Consider the following 27811-nt stretch of genomic DNA (forward strand, 5'->3'; position numbering starts at 1 on the left):
GGACACACACACGTACAGCCACTGACACACACAGATACAGCCACGGACACACACACGTACAGCCACAGACACGCACACGTACAGCCACGGACACACACACACATACAGCCACTGACACACACACGTACAGCCACTGACACACGCACGTACAGCCACAGACACACACACACGTACAGCCATGGCCACACACACGTACAGCCATGGACACACACACACGTACAGCCACGGACACACACACGTACAGCCACAGACACACACACACATACAGCCACTGACACACACACGTACAGCCACCGACACACACACACGTACAGCCACTGACTCACACACGTACAGCCACTGACACACAGACACGTACAGCCACTGACACACACACACGTACAGCCACTGAGACACACACGTACAGCCACAGACACACACACACGTACAGCCACTGACACACGCACACACGTACAGACATGGACACACACACACGTACAGCCACTGACACACACACGTACAGCCACGGACACACACACGTACAGCCACAGACATACACGTACAGCCACGGGCACACACGTACAGCCACGGACACACACACGTACAGCCACGGACACACACAGGTACAGCCACAGACACACACAGGTACAGCCACGGGCACACACGTACAGCCACGGACACACACACGTACAGCCACAGACACACACACATACAGCCACGGACACACACACGTACAGCCACGGACACACACACACGTACAGCCACGGACACACACACATACAGCCACGGACACACATACGTACAGCCACGGACACACACGTACAGCCACGGGCACACACGTACAGCCACGGACACACACACGTACAGCCACGGGCACACAGACGTACAGCCACAGACACACTCACACGTAAAGCCACGGACACACACACACGTACAGCCACGGGCACACACACGTACAGCCACTGACACACACACGTACAGCCACGGACACACACACGTACAGCCACAGACACACACACGTACAGCCACGGACACGCACACGTACAGCCACTGACACCCACACGTACAGCCACGGGCACACACACGTACAGCCACTGACACACACACGTACAGCCACGGACACACACACGTACAGCCACAGACACACACACGTACAGCCACAGACACACACACGTACAGCCACGGACACACACACGTACAGTCACACACACACACGCACAGTCACACACACACACGTACAGTCACACACACACACGTACAGTCACACACACACACACACGTACAGCCACAGACACACACACGTACAGCCACGGACACACACACGTACAGCCACGGACACACACACGTACAGTCACACGTACAGTCACACACACACACACACACACACGCACAGTCACACACACACACACGTACAGTCACACACACTCACACACGTACAGCCACAGACACACACACGTACAGCCACAGACACACACACGTACAGCCACTGACACACACACGTACAGCCACAGACACACACAGGTACAGCCACAGACACACACAGGTACAGCCACAGACACACACACGTACAGCCACGGGCACACACACATACAGCCACTGACACACACACGTACAGCCACTGACACACACACGTACAGCCACGGGCACACAGACGTACAGCCACAGACACACTCACACGTACAACCACTGACACACTCACACGTACAGCCACGGGCACACACACGTACAGCCACGGACACACACAGGTACAGCCACAGACACACACACACGTACAGCCACAGACACACACACACGTACAGCTACGGACACACATATGTACAGCCAATGACACACACACGTACAGCCACGGACACACACACGTACAGCCACGGACACACACACGTACAGCCACGGACCCGCACACGTACAGCCACGGGCACACACACGTACAGCCACTGACACACACACGTACAGCCACAGACACACACAAGTACAGCCACAGACACACACAGGTACAGCCACAGACACACACACGTACAGCCACAGACACACACACGTACAGCCACGGACACACACACACGTACAGCCACAGACACATACACAGGTACAGCCACAGACACATACACGTACAGCCACAGACACACACAGGTACAGCCACAGACACACACACGTACAGCCACGGACACGCACACGTACAGCCACTGACACACACACGTACAGCCACAGACACACACAAGTACAGCCACAGACACACACAGGTACAGCCACAGACACACACACGTACAGCCACAGACACACACACGTACAGCCACGGACACACACACACGTACAGCCACAGACACATACACAGGTACAGCCACAGACACATACACGTACAGCCACAGACACACACAGGTACAGCCACAGACACACACACGTACAGCCACAGACACACACACACGTACAGCTACGGACACACACATGTACAGCCACTGACACACACACGTACAGCCACGGACACACACACGTACAGCCACGGACACACACACGTACAGCCACGGACACGCACACGTACAGCCACGGGCACACACACGTACAGCCACTGACACACACACGTACAGCCACGGACACACACACGTACAGCCACGGACACACACACGTACAGCCACGGACACACACACGTACAGCCACGGACACACACACGTACAGCCACGGGCACACACACGTACAGCCACTGACACACACACGTACAGCCACAGACACACACACGTACAGCCACAGACACACACACGTACAGCCACAGACACACACACACGTACAGCCACAGACACATACACAGGTACAGCCACAGACACATACACAGGTACAGCCACTGACACACACACGTACAGCCACTGACACACACACGAACAGCCACTGACACACACACACGTACAGCCACTGACACACACACACGTACAGCCATGGACACACACACACGTACAGCCACTGACACACACACGTACAGCCACGGGCACACACACGTACAGCCACGGGCACACACACGTACAGCCACGGGCACACACACGTACAGCCACAGACACACACACACGTACAGCCACAGACACACACGTACAGCCACGGACACGCACACGTACAGCCACTGACACACACACGTACAGCCACTGACACACACACGCACAGCCACTGACACACACACGTACAGCCACGGGCACACACACACGTACAGCCACAGACACACACACGTACAGCCACGGACACACACACGTACAGCCACTGACACACACACGTACAGCCACTGACACACACACGTACAGCCACGGACACACACACGTATAGCCACGGACACACACACACGTACAGCCACGGACACACACACGTACAGCCCCAGACACACACACGTACAGCCACTGACACACACACGTACAGCCACTGACACACACACACGGACAGCCACGGACACACACACACATACAGCCACGGACACACACACGTACAGCCACAGACACACACACGTACAGCCACGGACACACACACACACGTACAGTCACACACACACACACACGTACAGCCACTGACACACACACGTACAGCCACGGACACACACACGTACAGCCACAGACACACACACGTACAGCCACGGACACACACACGTACAGCCACTGACACACACACGTACAGCCACGGACACACACACGTACAGCCACGGACACACACATGTACAGCCACGGACACACACACACGTACAGCCACAGACACACACACGTACAGCCAGACACACACACACGTACAGCCACTGACACACACACGTACAGCCACGGACACACACACGTACAGCCACGGACACACACACGTACAGCCACGGACACACACACGTACAGCCACTGACACACACAGATACAGCCACGGAAACACACACGTACAGCCACGGACATGCACACGTACAGCCACAGACACATACATGTACAGCCACAGACACACACAGGTACAGCCACGGACACACACACGTACAGCCATGGACACGCACAGTACAGCCACGGACACACACACGTACAGCCACTGACACACACAGATACAGCCACGGACACACACACGTACAGCCACAGACACGCACACGTACAGCCACGGACACACACACACATACAGCCACTGACACACACACGTACAGCCACTGACACACGCACGTACAGCCACAGACACACACACACGTACAGCCATGGCCACACACACGTACAGCCATGGACACACACACACGTACAGCCACAGACACACACACACGTACAGCCACAGACACACACACACATACAGCCACTGACACACACACGTACAGCCACAGACACACACAGGTACAGCCACAGACACACACAGGTACAGCCACAGACACACACACGTACAGCCACGGGCACACACACATACAGCCACTGACACACACACGTACAGCCACTGACACACACACGTACAGCCACGGGCACACAGACGTACAGCCACAGACACACTCACACGTACAACCACTGACACACTCACACGTACAGCCACGGGCACACACACGTACAGCCACGGACACACACAGGTACAGCCACAGACACACACACACGTACAGCCACAGACACACACACACGTACAGCTACGGACACACATATGTACAGCCAATGACACACACACGTACAGCCACGGACACACACACGTACAGCCACGGACACACACACGTACAGCCACGGACCCGCACACGTACAGCCACGGGCACACACACGTACAGCCACTGACACACACACGTACAGCCACAGACACACACAAGTACAGCCACAGACACACACAGGTACAGCCACAGACACACACACGTACAGCCACAGACACACACACGTACAGCCACGGACACACACACACGTACAGCCACAGACACATACACAGGTACAGCCACAGACACATACACGTACAGCCACAGACACACACAGGTACAGCCACTGACACACACACGTACAGCCACAGACACACACAAGTACAGCCACAGACACACACAGGTACAGCCACAGACACACACACGTACAGCCACAGACACACACACGTACAGCCACGGACACACACACACGTACAGCCACAGACACATACACAGGTACAGCCACAGACACATACACGTACAGCCACAGACACACACAGGTACAGCCACAGACACACACACGTACAGCCACAGACACACACACACGTACAGCTACGGACACACACATGTACAGCCACTGACACACACACGTACAGCCACGGACACACACACGTACAGCCACGGACACACACACGTACAGCCACGGACACGCACACGTACAGCCACGGGCACACACACGTACAGCCACTGACACACACACGTACAGCCACGGACACACACACGTACAGCCACGGACACACACACGTACAGCCACGGACACACACACGTACAGCCACGGACACACACACGTACAGCCACGGGCACACACACGTACAGCCACTGACACACACACGTACAGCCACAGACACACACACGTACAGCCACAGACACACACACGTACAGCCACAGACACACACACACGTACAGCCACAGACACATACACAGGTACAGCCACAGACACATACACAGGTACAGCCACTGACACACACACGTACAGCCACTGACACACACACGAACAGCCACTGACACACACACACGTACAGCCACTGACACACACACACGTACAGCCATGGACACACACACACGTACAGCCACTGACACACACACGTACAGCCACGGGCACACACACGTACAGCCACGGGCACACACACGTACAGCCACGGGCACACACACGTACAGCCACAGACACACACACACGTACAGCCACAGACACACACGTACAGCCACGGACACGCACACGTACAGCCACTGACACACACACGTACAGCCACTGACACACACACGCACAGCCACTGACACACACACGTACAGCCACGGGCACACACACACGTACAGCCACAGACACACACACGTACAGCCACGGACACACACACGTACAGCCACTGACACACACACGTACAGCCACTGACACACACACGTACAGCCACGGACACACACACGTATAGCCACGGACACACACACACGTACAGCCACGGACACACACACGTACAGCCCCAGACACACACACGTACAGCCACTGACACACACACGTACAGCCACTGACACACACACACGGACAGCCACGGACACACACACACATACAGCCACGGACACACACACGTACAGCCACAGACACACACACGTACAGCCACGGACACACACACACACGTACAGTCACACACACACACACACGTACAGCCACTGACACACACACGTACAGCCACGGACACACACACGTACAGCCACAGACACACACACGTACAGCCACGGACACACACACGTACAGCCACTGACACACACACGTACAGCCACGGACACACACACGTACAGCCACGGACACACACATGTACAGCCACGGACACACACACACGTACAGCCACAGACACACACACGTACAGCCAGACACACACACACGTACAGCCACTGACACACACACGTACAGCCACGGACACACACACGTACAGCCACTGACACACACAGATACAGCCACGGAAACACACACGTACAGCCACGGACATGCACACGTACAGCCACAGACACATACATGTACAGCCACAGACACACACAGGTACAGCCACGGACACACACACGTACAGCCATGGACACGCACAGTACAGCCACGGACACACACACGTACAGCCACTGACACACACAGATACAGCCACGGACACACACACGTACAGCCACAGACACGCACACGTACAGCCACGGACACACACACACATACAGCCACTGACACACACACTTACAGCCACTGACACACGCACGTACAGCCACAGACACACACACACGTACAGCCATGGCCACACACACGTACAGCCATGGACACACACACACGTACAGCCACAGACACACACACACGTACAGCCACAGACACACACACACATACAGCCACTGACACACACACGTACAGCCACAGACACACACACACATACAGCCACCGACACACACACACGTACAGCCACTGACTCACACACGTACAGCCACTGACACACACACACGTACAGCCACTGACACACACACAAGTACAGCCACTGAGACACACATGTACAGCCACAGACACACACACACGTACAGCCACTGACACACGCACACACGTACAGCCATGGACACACACACACGTACAGCCACTGACACACACACGTACAGCCACGGACACACACACGTACAGCCACAGACACACACGTACAGCCACGGGCACACACGTACAGCCACGGACACACACACGTACAGCCACGGACACACACACGTACAGCCACGGAAACACACGTACAGCCACGGGCACACACGTACAGCCACGGACACACACACGTACAGCCACAGACACACACACATACAGCCACGGACACACACACGTACAGCCACGGACACACACACACGTACTGCCACGGACACACACACATACAGCCACGGACACACATACGTACAGCCACGGACACACACGTACAGCCACGGGCACACACGTACAGCCACGGACACACACACGTACAGCCACGGACACACACACGTACAGCCACAGACACACACACGTACAGCCACGGACACGCACACGCACAGCCACTGACACCCACACGTACAGCCACGGGCACACACACGTACAGCCACTGACACACACACGTACAGCCACGGACACACACACGTACAGCCACAGACACACACACGTACAGCCACAGACACACACACGTACAGCCACGGACACACACACGTACAGTCACACACACACACACGCACAGTCACACACACACACGTACAGTCACACACACACACGTACAGTCACACACACACACACACGTACAGCCACAGACACACACACGTACAGCCACGGACACACACACGTACAGTCACACACACACACACGCACAGTCACACACACTCACACACGTACAGCCACAGACACACACACGTACAGCCACAGACACACACACGTACAGCCACTGACACACACACGTACAGCCACAGACACACACAGGTACAGCCACAGACACACACAGGTACAGCCACAGACACACACACGTACAGCCACGGGCACACACACATACAGCCACTGACACACACACGTACAGCCACTGACACACACACGTAGAGCCACGGGCACACAGACGTACAGCCACAGACACACTCACACGTACAACCACGGACACACTCACACGTACAGCCAAGGGCACACACACGTACAGCCACGGACACACACAGGTACAGCCACAGACACACACGCACGTACAGCCACAGACACACACACACGTACAGCCACGGACACACACACGTACAGCCACGGACCCGCACACGTACAGCCACGGGCACACACACGTACAGCCACTGACACACTCACGTACAGCCACAGACACACACACGTACAGCCACAGACACACACAGGTACAGCCACAGACACACACACGTACAGCCACGGACACACACACACGTACAGCCACGGACACACACACACGTACAGCCACAGACACATACACAGGTACAGCCACAGACACATACACAGGTACAGCCACAGACACACACACGTACAGCCACGGACACACACACACGTACAGCCACTGACACACACACGTACAGCCACGGACACAGACACGTACAGCCACGGACACGCACACGTACAGCCACGGACACGCACACGTACAGCCACGGACACACACACGTACAGCCACTGACACACACAGATACAGCCACGGACACACACACGTACATCCACGGACATGCACACGTACAGCCACGGACACACACACGTACAGCCACGGACACACACACGTACAGCCACTGACACACACAGATACAGCCACGGACACACACACGTACAGCCACGGACACGCACACGTACAGCCACGGACACGCACACGTACAGCCACGGACACACACACGTACAGCCACGGACACACACACGTACAGCCACGGACACACACACGTACAGTCACACACACACACACACGTACAGCCACTGACACACACACGTACAGCCACAGACACACACACGTACAGCCACTGACACACACACGTACAGCCACGGACACACACACGTACAGCCACGGACACACACAGGTACAGCCACAGACACACACACGTACAGCCACGGACACATACACACGTACAGCCACAGACACATACACAGGTACAGCCACAGACACATACACAGGTACAGCCACAGACACATACACAGGTACAGCCACAGACACACACACGTACAGCCACTGACACACACACGTACAGCCACTGACACACACACGTACAGCCACGGACACACACAGGTACAGCCACAGACACACACAGGTACAGCCACAGACACACACACGTACAGCCACGGACACACACACACGTACAGCCACAGACACATACACAGGTACAGCCACAGACACATACACAGGTACAGCCACAGACACACACACGTACAGCCACGGACACACACACACGTACAGCCACTGACACACACACGTACAGCCACTGACACACACACACATACAGCCACTGACACACACACGTACAGCCACGGGCACACACACGTACAGCCACGGGCACACACACGTACAGCCACGTACACACACACGTACAGCCACGGACACACACACGTACAGCCACGGACACACACACGTACAGCCACGGACACACACACGTACAGCCACGGACACACACACGTACAGCCACGGACACGCACACGTACAGCCACAGACACACACACGTACAGCCACGGACACGCACACGTACAGCCACTGACACACACACGTACAGCCACGGACACGCACACGTACAGCCACGGGCACACACACGTACAGCCACAGCCACACACACGTACAGCCACCTACACACACATGTACAGCCACGGACACACACACGTACAGCCACGGACACACACACGTACAGCCACGGACACACACACGTACAGCCACGGGCACACACACACGTACAGCCACAGACACACACACGTACAGCCACGGACACACACACGTACAGCCACGGACACACACACGTACAGCCACGGACACACACACGTACAGCCACGGACACAGACACGTACAGCCACAGGCACACACACACGTACAGCCACAGACACACACACGTACAGCCACGGACACACACACGTACAGCCACAGACACACACACGTACAGCCACAGACACACACACGTACAGCCACGGACACACACACGCACAGTCACACACACACACGTACAGTCACACACACACACACACACACGTACAGCCACAGACACACACACGTACAGCCACGGACACACACACGTACAGCCACGGACACACACACGTACAGTCACACACACACACACGCACAGTCACACACACAAACGTACAGTCACACACACATACACACGTACAGTCACAGACACACACACGTACAGCCACAGACACACACACACGTACAGCCACGGCCACACACACGTACAGCCATGGACACACACACACGTACAGCCACGGACACACACACACGTACAGCCACAGACACACACACACATACAGCCACCGACACACACACACGTACAGCCACTGACACGCACACATACAGCCACTGACACACACACGTACAGCCACAGACACACACACACGTACAGCCACTGTCACACACACGTACAGCCACGGACACACACACGTACAGCCACGGACACACACGTACAGCCACGGGCACACACACGTACAGCCACGGACACACACACATACAGCCAGGGACACACACACGTACAGCCACGGACACACACATACGTACAGCCACTGACACACACACGTACAGCCACTGACACACACGCGTACAGCCACAGACACACACACACGTACAGCCACTGACACACACACACACGTACAGCCATAGACACACACACACGTACAGCCACTGACACACACACGTACAGCCACGGACACACACACGTACAGCCACGGACACACACGTACAGCCACGGGCACACACACATACAGCCACTGACACACACACGTACAGCCACAGACACACACACACGTACAGCCACTGACACACACACGTACAGCCACGGGCACACAGACGTACAGCCACTGACACACTCACACGTACAACCACGGACACACTCACACGTACAGCCACGGGCACACACACGTACAGCCACGGACACACACAGGTACAGCCACAGACACACACACACGTACAGCCACAGACACACACACACGTACAGCTACGGACACACACATGTACAGCCACTGACACACACACGTACAGCCACGGACACACACACGTACAGCCACGGACCCGCACACGTACAGCCACGGGCACACACACGTACAGCCACTGACACACACACGTACAGCCACAGACACACACACGTACAGCCACAGACACACACACGTACAGCCACAGACACACACAGGTACAGCCACAGACACACACACGTACAGCCACGGACACACACACACGTACAGCCACGGACACACACACATGTACAGCCACAGACACACACACACGTACAGCCACTGACACACACACGTACAGCCACGGGCACACAGACGTACAGCCACTGACACACTCACACGTACAACCACGGACACACTCACACGTACAGCCACGGGCACACACACGTACAGCCACGGACACACACAGGTACAGCCACAGACACACACACACGTACAGCCACAGACACACACACACGTAAAGCTACGGACACACACATGTACAGCCACTGACACACACACGTACAGCCACGGACACACACACGTACAGCCACGGACCCGCACACGTACAGCCACGGGCACACACACGTACAGCCACTGACACACACACGTACAGCCACAGACACACACACGTACAGCCACAGACACACACAGGTACAGCCACAGACACACACACGTACAGCCACGGACACACACACACGTACAGCCACGGACACACACACATGTACAGCCACAGACACATACACAGGTACAGCCACAGACACATACACAGGTACAGCCACAGACACACACACGTACAGCCACGGACACACACACACGTACAGCCACTGACACACACACACGTACAGCCATGGACACACACACATACAGCCAGGGACACACACACGTACAGCCACGGACACACACATACGTACAGCCACTGACACACACACGTACAGCCACTGACACACACACGTACAGCCACAGACACACACACACGTACAGCCACTGACACACACACACACGTACAGCCATAGACACACACACACGTACAGCCACTGACACACACACGTACAGCCACGGGCACACACACACGTACAGCCACAGACACACACACGTACAGCCACGGACACACACACGTACAGCCACTGACACACACACGTACAGCCACTGACACACACACGTACAGCCACTGACACACACACGTACAGCCACGGACACACACACGTATAGCCACGGACACACACACACGTACAGCCACGGACACACACACGTACAGCCCCAGACACACACACGTACAGCCACTGACACACACACGTACAGCCACTGACACACACACACGGACAGCCACGGACACACACACACATACAGCCACGGACACACACACGTACAGCCACAGACACACACACGTACAGCCACGGACACACACACACACGTACAGTCACACACACACACACACACACGTACAGCCACTGACACACACACGTACAGCCACGGACACACACACGTACAGCCACAGACACACACACGTACAGCCACGGACACACACACGTACAGCCACGGACACACACATGTACAGCCACGGACACACACACACGTACAGCCACAGACACACACACGTACAGCCACGGACACACACACGGACAGCCACGGACACACACACACATACAGCCACGGACACACACACGTACAGCCACAGACACACACACGTACAGCCACGGACACACACACACACGTACAGTCACACACACACACACACGTACAGCCACTGACACACACACGTACAGCCACGGACACACACACGTACAGCCACGGACACACACACGTACAGCCACGGACACGCACACGTACAGCCACGGACACACACACGTACAGCCACGGACACACACACGTACAGCCACTGACACACACAGATACAGCCACGGACACACACACGTACAGCCACGGACATGCACACGTACAGCCACAGACACATACATGTACAGCCACAGACACACACAGGTACAGCCACGGACACACACACGTACAGCCATGGACACGCACAGTACAGCCACGGACACACACACGTACAGCCACTGACACACACAGATACAGCCACGGACACACACACGTACAGCCACAGACACGCACACGTACAGCCACGGACACACACACACATACAGCCACTGACACACACATGTACAGCCACTGACACACGCACGTACAGCCACAGACACACACACACGTACAGCCATGGCCACACACACGTACAGCCATGAACACACACACACGTACAGCCACGGACACACACACACGTACGGCCACAGACACACACACACATACAGCCACTGACACACACACGTACAGCCACAGACACACACACACATACAGCCACCGACACACACACACGTACAGCCACTGACTCACACACGTACAGCCACTGACACACACACACACGTACAGCCACTGACACACACACACGTACAGCCACTGAGACACACACGTACAGCCACAGACACACACACACGTACAGCCACTGACACACGCACACACGTACAGCCATGGACACACACACACGTACAGCCACTGACACACACACGTACAGCCACGGACACACACACGTACAGCCACAGACACACACGTACAGCCACGGGCACACACGTACAGCCACGGACACACACACGTACAGCCACGGACACACACACGTACAGCCACGGACACACACGTACAGCCACGGGCACACACGTACAGCCACGGACACACACACGTACAGCCACAGACACACACACGTACAGCCACGGACACACACACGTACAGCCACGGACACACACACACGTACAGCCACGGACACACACACATACAGCCACGGACACACATACGTACAGCCACGGACACACACGTACAGCCACGGGCACACACGTACAGCCACGGACACACACACGTACAGCCACGGGCACACAGACGTACAGCCACAGACACACTCACACGTAAAGCCACGGACACACACACACGTACAGCCACGGGCACACACACGTACAGCCACTGACACACACACGTACAGCCACGGACACACACACGTACAGCCACAGACACACACACGTACAGCCACGGACACGCACACGTATAGCCACTGACACCCACACGTACAGCCACGGGCACACACACGTACAGCCACTGACACACACACGTACAGCCACGGACACACACACGTACAGCCACAGACACACACACGTACAGCCACGGACACACACACGTACAGTCACACACACACACACGCACAGTCACACACACACATGTACAGTCACACACACACACGTACAGTCACACACACACACACACGTACAGCCACAGACACACACACGTACAGCCACGGACACACACACGTACAGCCACGGACACACACACGTACAGTCACACACACACACACGCACAGTCACACACACACACACGTACAGTCACACACACTCACACACGTACAGCCACAGACACACACACGTACAGCCACAGACACACACACGTACAGCCACTGACACACACAGGTACAGCCACAGACACACACAGGTACAGCCACAGACACACACAGGTACAGCCACAGACACACACACGTACAGCCACGGGCACACACACATACAGCCACTGACACACACACGTACAGCCACTGACACACACACGTACAGCCACGGGCACACAGATGTACAGCCACAGACACACTCACACGTACAACCACGGACACACTCACACGTACAGCCACGGGCACACACACGTACAGCCACGGACACACTCACACGTACAGCCACAGACACACACACACGTACAGCCACAGACACACACACACGTACAGCTACGGACACACACATGTACAGCCACTGACACACACACGTACAGCCACGGACACACACACGTACAGCCACGGACCCGCACACGTACAGCCACGGACCCGCACACGTACAGCCACTGACACACACACGTACAGCCACAGACACACACAGGTACAGCCACAGACACACACAGGTACAGCCACAGACACACACACGTACAGCCACGGACACACACACACGTACAGCCACGGACACACACACACGTACAGCCACAGACACATACACAGGTACAGCCACAGACACATACACAGGTACAGCCACAGACACACACACGTACAGCCACGGACACACACACACGTACAGCCACTGACACACACAGGTACAGCCACGGACACAGACACGTACAGCCACGGACACGCACACGTACAGCCACGGACACGCACACGTACAGCCACGGACACACACACGTACAGCCACTGACACACACAGATACAGCCACGGACACACACACGTACATCCACGGACATGCACACGTACAGCCACAGACACATACATGTACAGCCACGGACACGTACACGTACAGCCACGGACACACACACGTACAGCCACTGACACACACACATACAGCCACTGACACACACACGTACAGCCACGGACACACACACGTACAGCCACGGGCACACACACGTACAGCCACAGACACACACACGTACAGCCACCTACACACACACGTACAGCCACGGACACACACACGTACAGCCATGGACACACACACGTACAGCCACGGGCACACACACACGTACAGCCACAGACACACACACGTACAGCCACGGACACACACACGTACAGCCACGGACACACACACGTACAGCCACTGACACACACACGTACAGCCACGGACACAGACACGTACAGCCACAGGCACACACACACGTACAGCCACAGACACACACACGTACAGCCACGGACACACACACGTACAGCCACAGACACACACACGTACAGCCACAGACACACACACGTACAGCCACGGACACACACACGCACAGTCACACACACACACGTACAGTCACACACACACACACACACACACACGTACAGCCACAGACACACACACGTACAGCCACGGACACACACACGTACAGCCACGGACACACACACGTACAGTCACACACACACACACGCACAGTCACACACACACACGTACAGTCACACACACTCACACACGTACAGCCACAGACACACACACGTACAGCCACGGGCACACACACACATGTACAGTCACACACACACACACGTACAGTCACACACACACACACACACGTACAGTCATGCAGACTCAGTCAGGGCAGCTGCCTCTTGCTCTTTCACTTACATTCTGAGAGACAGACAGGAGTGGGGCTGGGTTCCCAAGCCAGACTTCCATCTTCCTGCCTTTGGCACTCTACCTTCAGTGGGCCCTTCAGTTTGTAACCGTCCTGGCAGTGAAACCTCACCAGGGCACCCTGATGGAAAGCTCCAGGGGGAGTCACAGTCCTGGCTCCGTGCTCCGGAGAGCCAGGGTCAGTACAGGAGTTCAGCTCATCACCTTGGGGAAAGAGAGGTTAACATTACTGAGTCACTCGGTCAGCACTAACACAGCAAAAACACAGCACTAACACTGACTGTTACATACACCCCGTCTCACCTCAACCCAACCATCGGGGGAGGGGGAACACGGCTGAGGGAGGGGAGGAGACAGGGCAGGGGAAGGGGGCGAAGGGAGAGGGGGCTGAGGGAGGGGGATGAGGGAGGGAGGGGGCCGAGGGATGGGGCTGAGGGAGGGGAGGAGACAGGGCAGGGGAAGGGGGTGAAGGGAGAGGGGGCTGAAGGAGGGGGCTGAGGGAGGGAGGGGGCTGAGGGAGGGGGCTGAGGGAGGGAGGGGGCTGAGGGAGGGGGCTGAGGGAGGGAGGGGGCTGAGGGAGGGGGCTGAGGGAGGGAGGGGGCTGAGGGAGGGGAGGAGACAGGGCAGGGGAAGGGAGAGAAGGGAGAGGGGGCTGAGGGAGGGGGCTGAGGGAGGGAGGGGGCTGAGGGAGGGGGCTGAGGGAGGGAGGGGGCTGAGGGAGGGGGCTGAGGGAGGGAGGGGGCTGAGGGAGGGGGCTGAGGGAGGGAGGGGGCTGAGGGAGGGGAGGAGACAGGGCAGGGGAAGGGAGAGAAGGGAGAGGGGGCTGAGGGAGGGGGCTGAGGGAGGGAGGGGGCTGAGGGAGGGGGCTGAGGGAGGGAGGGGGCTGAGGGAGGGGGCTGAGGGAGGGAGGGGGCTGAGGGAGGGGGCTGAGGGAGGGGGCTGAGGGAGGGGAGGAGACAGGGAAGGGGAAAGGGGGTGAAGGGAGAGGGGGATGAGGGAGGGGGCTGAGGGAGGGAGGGGGCTGAGGGAGGGGAGGAGACAGGGAAGGGGAAAGGGGGTGAAGGGAGAGGGGGATGAGGGAGGGGGCTGAGGGAGGGAGGGGGCTGAGGGAGGGGAGGAGACAGGGAAGGGGAAAGGGGGTGAAGGGAGAGGGGGATGAGGGAGGGGAGGGTCTGAGGGAGGAGGGAACTCATCCCCTTATTGTTTAACACACTCAGTGTTTAAAAATCTGTAACCTTATTTTTCTTTCACATCTGAGCAGAAATCACAGTCAAGTCGATACGCCCATACAGAATGGGATCTCTACAACCAGAGAGATGAAATTCCCTCGACATCCTCCCTCCTTCTCCCCACCTTTCTCTTTTCTTCCTTTTCCTCAACCCTTCCTCCTCCCTCGAGCCCACCCACCCCACCCCTCACTCACGCTGTGTCGGGGCCACAGACCCAGCTCTCTATTCAGCCAACATGTATCAGTTAAACCAGGAGACAATCCTGAAAATGACCGGGATATGCTGCAAAGATGGATATCCGGGATTCCTGGTGGTATGGGGCTGTGACCATTCCCTATTCCCACAGCTGTCTGCACTGTGGCCTTGCCCCTGGGAAGATGTGATCTATATGGACTACAGGAAGGCGTTCGACAAGGTTCCCCATGGGAGACTGGTTAGCAAGGTTAGATCTCATGGAATACAGGGTGAACTCGACATTTGGATACAGAACTGGCTCAAAGGTAGAAGACAGAGGGTGGTGGTGGAGGGTTGTTTTTCAGACTGGAGACCTGTGACCAGTGGAATGCCACAAGGATCAGTGCTGGGTCCTCTACTTTTTGTCATTTACATAAATGATTTGGATGTGAGCATAAGATGTACAGTTAGTAAGTTTGCAGATGACACCAAAATTGGAGGTGTAGTAGACAGCAAAGAGGGTTACTTCAGATTACAACAGGATCTGGACCAGATGGGCCAATGGGCTGAGAAGTGGCAGATGGAGTTTAATTCAGATAAATGCGAGGTGCTGCATTTTGGGAAAGCAAATCTTAGCAGGACTTATACACTTAATGGTAAGGTCCTAGGGAGTGTTGCTGAACAAAGAGTCCTTGGAGTGCAGGTTCATAGCTCCTTGAAAGTGGAGTCGCAGGTAGATAGGATAGTGAAGAAGGTGTTTGGTATGCTTTCCTTTATTGCTCAGAGTATTGAGTACAGGAGTCGGGAGGTCATGTTGCGGCTGTACAGGACATTGGTTAGGCCACTATTGGAATATTGCATGCAATTCTGGTCTCCTTCCTATCGGAAAGATGTTGTGAAACTTGAAAGGGTTCAGAAAAGATTTACAAGGATGTTGCCAGGGTTGAAGGATCTGAGCTACAGGGAGAGGCTGAACAGGCTGGGGCTGTTTTCCCTGGAGCGTTGGAGGCTGAGGGGTGACTTTATAGAGGTTTACAAAATTATGAGGGGCATGGATAGGGTAAATAGACAAAGTCTTTTCCCTGGGGTCAGGGAGTCCAGAACTAGAGGGCATTGGTTTAGGGTGAGAGGGGAAAGATATAAAAGAGACCTAAGGGGCAACAATTTCACACAGAGAGTGGTACATGTATAGAATGAGCTGCCAGAGGATGTGGTGGTGGCTGGTACAATTGGAACATTTAAGAGGCATCTGGATGGGTATATGAATAGGAAGGGTTTGGAGGGATATGGGCCGGGTGCTGGCAGGTGGCACTAGATTGGGTTGGGATATCTGGTCGGCATGGACGGGTTGGACTGAAGGGTCTGTTTCAATGCTGTACTTCGCTCTGACTCTATGAGTCCAAGAGAAGTGGGATTATTTTTGGAAATGAATGATGTTTGGAGTTTGTGTGGTTGGTACCAAGTCCACATTCAGAACAAGGTTAATCTGTAACTTCTTCCCTTTACCCATCCCAATCCTTGATCAAGGTATCACACCGGACTATTACTCAGACTGATCTGTCGAGAGTCCTGCAGCACCTCGATCTTACATTCACTGAGTAAGGATCCCACACAAACTGCGCCTACTCCAAGACCGTTCAAACAAATAAACTCTGATTTATTTAGTAAAATCCAAACATCCCTACCCAGAAATCCAGGAACCCTAAAATAAAACAAAAAAAAAGCTGCAGAATGCTGGAAATCTGAAATGAAAACGGAAATAGTTGGAGAAACTCAGCAGGTGTGGCAGTATCTGTGGAGACAGAAAGCAGGTTCCAAGAGTCCTGTTTGCTTGGTACATGACTTGTCGAATGTGAGATTTCCAGTAAGATTTTTAAAAACCATCCGTGGGTGTCACTGGCTGGGCCCAGAATTTATTGCCCATTCTGAGTTGCCCCTGACAAGGTGGGGGTGAGCTGCCTTCTTGAGGCCCCCAGGTATGGCTATTCAGTTGCCTATTTGACAATTGGTTTTTAGAAGTTAGAGTTCACTATTGGTGGAGACTATTTGGTGGTAATAATCAGTTTTTGGTATTAAAACCATCGATGCTGCCCTCGTTACAATTTCAGGAGATCATCTTACAGAGAAATGACCTTGAGCTCTCCCACATGGTCACCTACAAACACTCCAATGTTGGGAAGGCCTGATGTTTCGGTGGCTGAAGGTCCCACCTCAGTGTCATGGGGCATGACCGCTGGGAGGGGATGTTTGTCCACCAACATTAGTCTTTATTTTATATCCATTACAAGTGAAGCATCAGCATGTCAGGAAAGCGGTGATTTGGTCGATTTGGTTGTCTACCGAGCAGGACACTGTCAGCTTTGCTTCTCCATTTGCACTCACTTCGTCCTGCTCCCTATTCCACATCCTACCACTCCTCCACCTTCCCAGCTCTTCCTCTCTCCAGCCTCATCATCATAGTCTTTTCTCCTTTGCCCATTCTCCTCTTCCCTCATTCGCCCCACTTCCCTTCGACCTCTCTGTCCCTCCTCCACTCGCTGTTCCCTCACTCCGACCACTCTCGCCCAGTCTTTTCTCCCTCCCATTCCGCTGTCTCACTCACCCCCTCCCCCTACCCCCATTAGCCTCCCTGCCCCCCCTCACCTGATGAAAGGGGGGTGATAAAGTTGCTGAGACAGCTGGGGACTGAGCTCCAGGTACTGTCCTCCTGACACCTGGGAAGGGTCTCTGTTGAGCGTGGGTCTAGATGGAAGCCAGTCAGACAGCGGAACTCCAACATGTCGTCGACTCGGTATGTCCTGTTCTCCACCTCTCCATTGGTGATGCTTACAGCTTGGCAGACAACAACTGAAAAGGCAAGAGGGCACCCGAATTAATCACTGAGGCTTTGTGACACCCAGCACTCTGAACTCCAAGGATGGCTTGTGTTAAATATTCCATATTTCTGCCTTTCATGAGGGACCAGTGGTGGTGTATGGGTAATATCACTGGATTAGCAATCCAGAACTCCAGGCCAGCGTTGTGTCGGTGGTGAAAGTCCAATTCAATAAATATCTGAAATTAAAAGTCAGGTATCCAATGGTGATTGCCACAAATACCCATCTGACTCAGATTCATTCATGTCCTTTAGGGAGGAAAACTGCCACCTTCCCCTGGAATGGCCTACAAGTGACTCCAGACCCACAGCAATGGGGTTGACTCTTAACTGTCCTCTGAAATGATCCTGCAAGTTCAAGGACAACTAGGGATGGCCGATAAATGTTGTCCCACCTTGTGATACCCATAAATGAATTTAAAGTATCTGCCTCAGGTGATGCTTTCTGGGGGGTCGGTGAGCAACTCGGCCAGTGAAGGCCTCACCCTGAAGACCTTGCAGGTAGTGTTGGGAGGTATGAAGATGACAAGTCAAGGAACAGGAGGAGAGGAATTCTTACTGTCTGGCAGTGGGCTAAGGATCACCGCACTGTAATGTCCAGGAGTATCAGCACGCAGACTGTAAATTGGGAGTTAAACTACCTGTGGACAGTTGGAGGCAGGACCCAGTCACACCCGAATGAGGGCAAAATACTGTGGATGCTGGAAATCTGAGACAAACACAGGGAATGCTGGAGAAACTCAGCAGGTCTGGCAGTGTCTGTGGACACAGAGATACCATGTGTGCCTTGTTTACTTTGATCTCAGTATTGAGGACCCATTTCCTCCCTCTCACACCTTAACTAACGCCCATTCTACATTTTGTCTCCTACTCCACCATTAACAGGTTATAGTCCAACAAGTTAATTTGAAATCACAAGCTTTTGGAGCCTGACGTCACCTGACAAACGAGCAGCACTCCGAAAGCTTATACTTCCAAATAAAACTGTTGGACTATAACCTGGTGTTGTGTGATATCTGACTTTGCCCAGAATTTTGGACTGAAGTTTCCATGCTGTACATCTCCGTGAATCAGCAGCCGAGTACATATTGTGTCTAATTATCCCTCTGTAATTGTGGAGAAGTTTACACATTAAACACAATGAGCTGGAAAATCAGATCATTTATATGAATCTTGGCACAGGAACCAATTGGCGCTGAACGTCTTTCAGCAGCTTTACCATTCTATACAGAACTGATCATTAAATTCCCCTGATTAAATAAAACAATCTCAGCTCAAAACACGCACTGGAAATTGGGATAGAGCCATCGCGATGTACAGCACAGAAACAGACCCTTCGGTCCAACCCGTCCATGCTGACCAGATATCCCAACCCAATCTAGTCCCACCTGCCAGCACCCGGCCCATATCCCTCCAAACCCTTCCTATTCATATACCCATCCAAATGCCTCTTAAATGTTGTAATTGTACCAGCCTCCACCACATCCTCTGGCAGCTCATTCCATACACGTACCACCCTCTGCGTGAAAAAGTTGCCCCTTAGGTCTCTTTTATATCTTTCCCCTCTCACCCTAAACCTATACCCTCTAGTTCTGGACTCCCTGACCCCCGGGAAAAGACTTTGTCTATTTACCCTATCCATGCCCCTCATAATTTTGTAAACCTCTATAAGGTCACCCCTCAGCCTCTGACGCTCCAGGGAAAACATCCCAGCCTGTTCAGCCTCTCCCTATAGCTCAAATTCTCAACCCTTGTAAATCTTTTCGGAACCCTTTCAAGTTTCACAACATCTTTCTGATAGGAAGGAGACCAGAATTGCACGCAATATTCCAACAGTGGCCTAACCGATGTCCTGTACAGCTGCAACATGACCTCCCAACTCCTGTACTCGATACTCTGACCAATAAAGGGGGAAAACATTGGAGAACGTGAACTATTTGGGAAGTTTTATTTGCAGCGAAATATGAACATGAGGATTCCCTCCATTGTCATCATTCGGAAAGGCAAAGTGATGTGAAAGGACACGAACCCATTGATTTACATTGACCCTACAATGAGGTGGGAGTGTGAAATAGGAAATGGTCATATTAACACCATCAGTCGTGACGAGTATGACACATTCAGTCTCCTCTGACACCACGTTAAGTTTACTCCAAATGTTAACCCCAGAGAGGATCAGCCAAGTATTTAAGAAGTGAGGTAATTGAAGGGATAACAATCAGAATAAACTCAAATGTGCTTTAAATGTAAAGCATACGAGGAACTGAGACATGGACAAGAATAAAAGGAGAAGAGATGATGGGATTTGTGTGGACAACAGGATCGGGTGAGAAGTAAGGATAGAATTGTATTATAAACATGCACCGGGTGAACCAGAACAAAACTGATCAGAGAGAGGAGGAGAAGGCTGTGAGGCTGAGGGAAAAAGTAAAGGTTAAGAGTGTAACTCGGTAAAGAGAATCCAAAGAGAGACAGGGAGAGAGAGAGAGGAGAGGGAGGGGGAGGGGGAGGTGGGGGGCAGAGGGAAGGGGGGGGGAGAGAGGGAGGGAGAGAGGGAGGGGGAGAGGGAGGGGGAGAGGGAGGGGGAGAGGGAGGGGGAGGGGGAGGCAGAGGGAAGGGGGGGAGAGGGGGGGAGGGAGAAAGGAAGGGGGAGAGGGAGGTAGAGGGAGGGGGGAGAGAGAGGGGGAGGGAGAGAGGGAGGGGGAGAGGGAGGGGGAGGGGGAGGCAGAGGGAAGGGGGGAGAGAGGGGGGAGGGAGAGAGGAAGGGAGAGAGGGAGGGGGGAGAGAGAGGGGGAGGGAGAGTGGGAGGTAGAGGGAGGGGGGAGAGAGGGGGAGGGAGAGAGGGAGGGGGGAGAGAGAGGGGGAGGGAGAGAGGGAGGGGGAGAGGGAGGGGGAGAGGGAGTTAGAGGGAGGGGGGAGAGAGAGGGGGAGAGAGAGAGGGAGGGGGAGGGGGAGGGGGAGAGGGAGGTAGAGGGAAGGGGGGAAGAGAGGGGGGGAGGGAGAGAGGAAGGGAGAGAGGGAGGGGGGAGAGAGAGGGGGAGGGAGAGAGGGAGGTAGAGGGAGGAGGGAGAGAGGGAGGGGGGAGAGAGAGGGGGAGGGAGAGGGGGAGGGGAGGCAGAGGGAAGGGGGGAGAGAGGGGGGAGGGAGAGAGGAAGGGAGAGAGGGAGGGGGGAGAGAGAGGGGGAGGGAGAGAGGGAAGTAGAGGGAGGGGGGAGAGAGGGGGAGAGGGAGTTAGAGGGAGGGGGAGGGAGAGAGGGAAGGGGAGAGGGAGCCGGGGGAGAGGGAGCCGGGGGGGCAGGGGGGAAGAGGGAGGCAGAGGGAGGCAGAGGGGGGTAAGGGGGGGAGAGGGGAGAGAGAGAGGGAGAGAGAGGGAGAGAGAGAGGGAGTGAGAGAGAGGGGGAGGGAGAGAGGGACAGAGGGGAGGGGGAGGAGGCAGAGAGATGGGTGGGGAGAGGGGGAGAAAGGGGAGGGGGGGAGGAGGGAAGAGAGTGGGAGGGGGAAGAGAGAGGGGGTGGGGAGAGGGAGAAATGTCAGTGGTGTTGAGTAAAGAGAGAAAAGCCAAAAGAGATAATGATAGATTGATCCCCAAGAGAAATATCAAATTATTAAAGGTTTTAGGAAGTGAGGAAGTATGGATTAGAGTGGGTGTGAGAGGTGGATGTTGATGGGTCAAATGGTGTGTTTGTGGAGCTGGAGATCGGACATTACTCACGGTCACAGACTGGGGGCTCCTGAGGTGTCCAGCTGAGTTTGTTGCCGAGGTATCTCAAACAGAACATGGTGGCTGGTCCTGACAGCAAGTAACCACGCAGGCAGAAGAAGTGAATTGTGGAGTTCTCGGTGTAGCGAGGTCTTGGATGTGTGATGTAACCATTCTGGGGTTCAGCAGGGTCTGGGCACTCCCCTGAAATTAGAGATCGCACCAAACACATGGTTAGCTCAGGGAGTCAGGAGCTGAAGCTAATCACCGAGAGCCCTGTATACACAGGAGAAACAACTCACTGGCATTATACCAGTGCCTGCTGCCCAGGCTGGAGGTCCACAGGACCATCAAAACCTGGATTAGTCACCATTTTACATAGTTCCACCTCCATAAATCAATCCACTATTCACTCGCCAACTACAGATAATGACCAATCCAAGTGTGGCCACATAACTCTGACTCCAAGCTAAAAGAGCTCTGTCAGTGCTGTCTGAGTCTGTGACTCCATTCCTCATAATTTGGGACTGATATTTTATTGACAGGTCATTGACCTGGGGGCAGTGAATAAATTAGCCCTTGCGAAGTAAAAAGTAGCTGATGTAAAGAAAACAAAGATAGTGGTGAAAACTTCCAGTGAAACTTCCTGGACATTGTAACTTTACATCATGCTCCTCACCGTGCTAGAAGGAACATTTACAGTACACACATAGGAACAAGCAAATTAGGTGCAGGAGTAGGCCATTCGGCCCTTCGATTCTGCTACACCATTCCATATGACCATGGCCAATCATGTGATTCAGTCCCCAACTCCTGCTTTCTCCCCCACACCCTCATAACTGTATTTAACTCCTTCTGGAAAAACATTCAATATTTTGGCTTCAATTCCTTTTTGTGGCAGACAATATCATAGGTTCATCCCTCTCTGGTTGAAGAAATTTCTCCTCATCTCAGAATCAGTGCTGGGTCCACTACTTTTTGTCATTTACATAAATGATTTGGATGTGAACATAAGAGGTACAGTTAGTAAGTTTGCAGATGACACCAAAATTGGAGTGCAGTGGGCAGTGAAGAGGGTTACCTCAGATTACAACAGGATCTGGACCAGATGGGCCAATGGGCTGAGAGGTGGCAGATGGATTTTAATTCAGATAAATGCGAGGTGCTGCATTTTGGGAAAGCAAATCTTAGCAGGACTTATACACTTAATGGTAAGGTCCTAGGGAGTGTTGCTGAACAGAGACCTTGGAGTGCAGGTTTATAGCTCCTTGAAAGTGGAGTCGCAGGTAGATAGGATAGTGAAGAAGGCGTTTGGTATGCTTTCCTTTATTGGTCAGAGTATTGAGTACAGGAGTTGGGAGGTCATGTTGCAGCTGTACAGGACATTGGTTAGGCCACTGTTGGAATATTGTGTGCAATTCTGGTCTCCTTCCTATCAGAAAGATGTTGTGAAAGTTGAAAGGGTTCAGAAAAGATTTACAAGAATGTTGCCAGGGTTGGAGGATTTGAGCTACAGGGAGAGGCTGAACAGGCTGGGGTTGTTTTCCCTGGAGCGCCGGAGGCTGAGGGGTGACCTTATAGAAGTTTATAAAATTATGAGGGGCATGGACAGGATAAATAGACAAAGTCTTTTCCCTGGGGTCGGGGAGTCCAGAACTAGAGGGCATAGGTTTAGGATGAGAGGAGAAAGATATAAAAGAGACCTAAGGGGCAACTTTTTCACACAGAGGGTGGTACGTGTATGGAATGAGCTGCCAGAGGAAGTGGTGGAGGCTGGTACAACTGCAACATTTAAGAGGCATTTGGATGTGTATATGAATAGGAAGGGTTTGGAGGGGTTAGATTGGGTTGGGATATCTGGTCAGCCGAAGGGTCTGTTTCTGTGCTGTCCATCCCTATGACTTTATGACTCAGTCCGAATGGTTTGTCCCTTATCTTTAAAATGCGAAGCATCAGATGCATTGTCTTAACAAACAGACAGCACAGTGGTCCTCATCAAACTGGGGAATTCATTCACAGCTGTTCACTCCCTTTCACTTCTCAGGCTCCATTTCTTTACAAAACAAATAAATCCTCTTACTGACCATCACTGACCAGTTTTATTGTCATCACTTTTTCAACCTTGAGTGTTGAGAAGTTACTCCTGTGTTGAGGGTGATGTGGTAGTGTCTGCCCTCTACTGGGGGAACTGGGTATCAATCAGGAACAAATCCCAGCTGGCGTGCCCAGTGTGCATGATATTTCACCCTTCCGGCCTCTTTCCTCTACCTTTGGAGGTTTGGTGTGGAGATGCCGGTGTTGGACTGGGGTGGACAAAGTTCAAACTCACACAACACCAAGTTATAGTCCAACCGGTTTATTTGGAAGCACTAGCTTTCGGAGTGTCGCTCCTTCATCAGGTGGTTGTGGAGCAGGACCACAGGACACAGAATTTACAGCACAGGTATCTCCCACTTTTTGAATGGTTGCTTTATGCGATTTCGAGCAGGGACAGGTAACCAGTTTGCAGATTGGATTCGGCTGCTGCTCAGAGCTCTCCCAGTGTTCACTGACTCACTCACTCAGCACCTACCTACGTGCTCACACCATCCATGGACCTGCCTCGCTTGTCACACTTGTTGTCGGACTCTATTCAGGACAGGGGGAGGTCTTACTGTACAGCACATCGAGAGTCAGTCGAAAACCTGCAGGGTGTACCAGCCATCTGTGCAGCACACAATGCATCTGATGCTTCGCATTTTAAAGATAAGGGACAAACCATTCGGACTGAGTCATAAAGTCATAGGGATGGACAGCACAGAAACAGACCCTTCGGCTGACCAGGTATCCCAACCCAATCTAACCCCTCCAAACCCTTCACCCAAATAGTTGTGTCAGAAAGTGGGTGGGGGCTTGTTCTCAATCCAATCAAGTGTGTGTGTGTGTGGGGGGGGTCGATGGTGAGGGGAGTGCACTCTGTCATTCAGAGGACTAGAGGCTTTCATCGGAGCTCTGGATCCGAGCATCAATCATTAAGGAAGCTGCAGGTTGAGTGGGAGGGTGTGTGCTGTATGGGCAGTAGGGGGAGGGAGTCATGGCTGGGGGCTGAAGTAGGGGGCATGAGTGGAGTTGGGGGCGTGAATGTTGATGGGGGTAAACACAAGGTTAGATTAGATTACTTACAGTGTGGAAACAGGCCCTTCGGCCCAACAAGGCCACACCGACCCGCCGAAGCGCAACCCATCCATACCCCTACATCTACCCCTTACCTAACACTACAGGCAATGGCCAATTCACCTGACCTGCACATCTTTGGACTGTGGGAGGAAACCAGAGCACCCGGAGGAAACCCACGCAGACACGGGGAGAATGTGCAAACTCCACACAGTCAGTCGCCTGAGGCGGGAATTGAACCCGGGTCTCTGGCGCTGTGAGACAGCAGTGCTAACCACTGTGCCACCGTGCCGCCCTTGTAGGTTGATGGGGCAACTCGCATTGTAGG

General features: G+C 54.1%; 1 protein-coding gene across 5 annotated transcripts in view; it reads right to left on the bottom strand.

Moving 5' to 3' along the window:
- susd4 (sushi domain containing 4) overlaps positions 1 to 27811 on the bottom strand; it is a 231690-nt gene that overhangs the window by 127370 nt on the left and 76509 nt on the right. For all 5 annotated transcript variants that reach the window (XM_072550737.1, XM_072550741.1, XM_072550736.1 and 2 more), the window contains 3 exons: positions 24343 to 24534; positions 20399 to 20602; positions 16344 to 16556 (listed from right to left, as the gene is read on the bottom strand). In XM_072550737.1, coding sequence (XP_072406838.1) covers positions 16344 to 16556; positions 20399 to 20602; positions 24343 to 24534 — 609 coding nt within the window. The remainder of the gene's footprint in view (positions 1 to 16343; positions 16557 to 20398; positions 20603 to 24342; positions 24535 to 27811) is intronic.

The sequence above is a fragment of the Chiloscyllium punctatum genome, chromosome 3 (genome assembly GCF_047496795.1).
Source record: "Chiloscyllium punctatum isolate Juve2018m chromosome 3, sChiPun1.3, whole genome shotgun sequence".
Classification (NCBI taxonomy): Eukaryota; Metazoa; Chordata; class Chondrichthyes; order Orectolobiformes; family Hemiscylliidae; genus Chiloscyllium; species Chiloscyllium punctatum.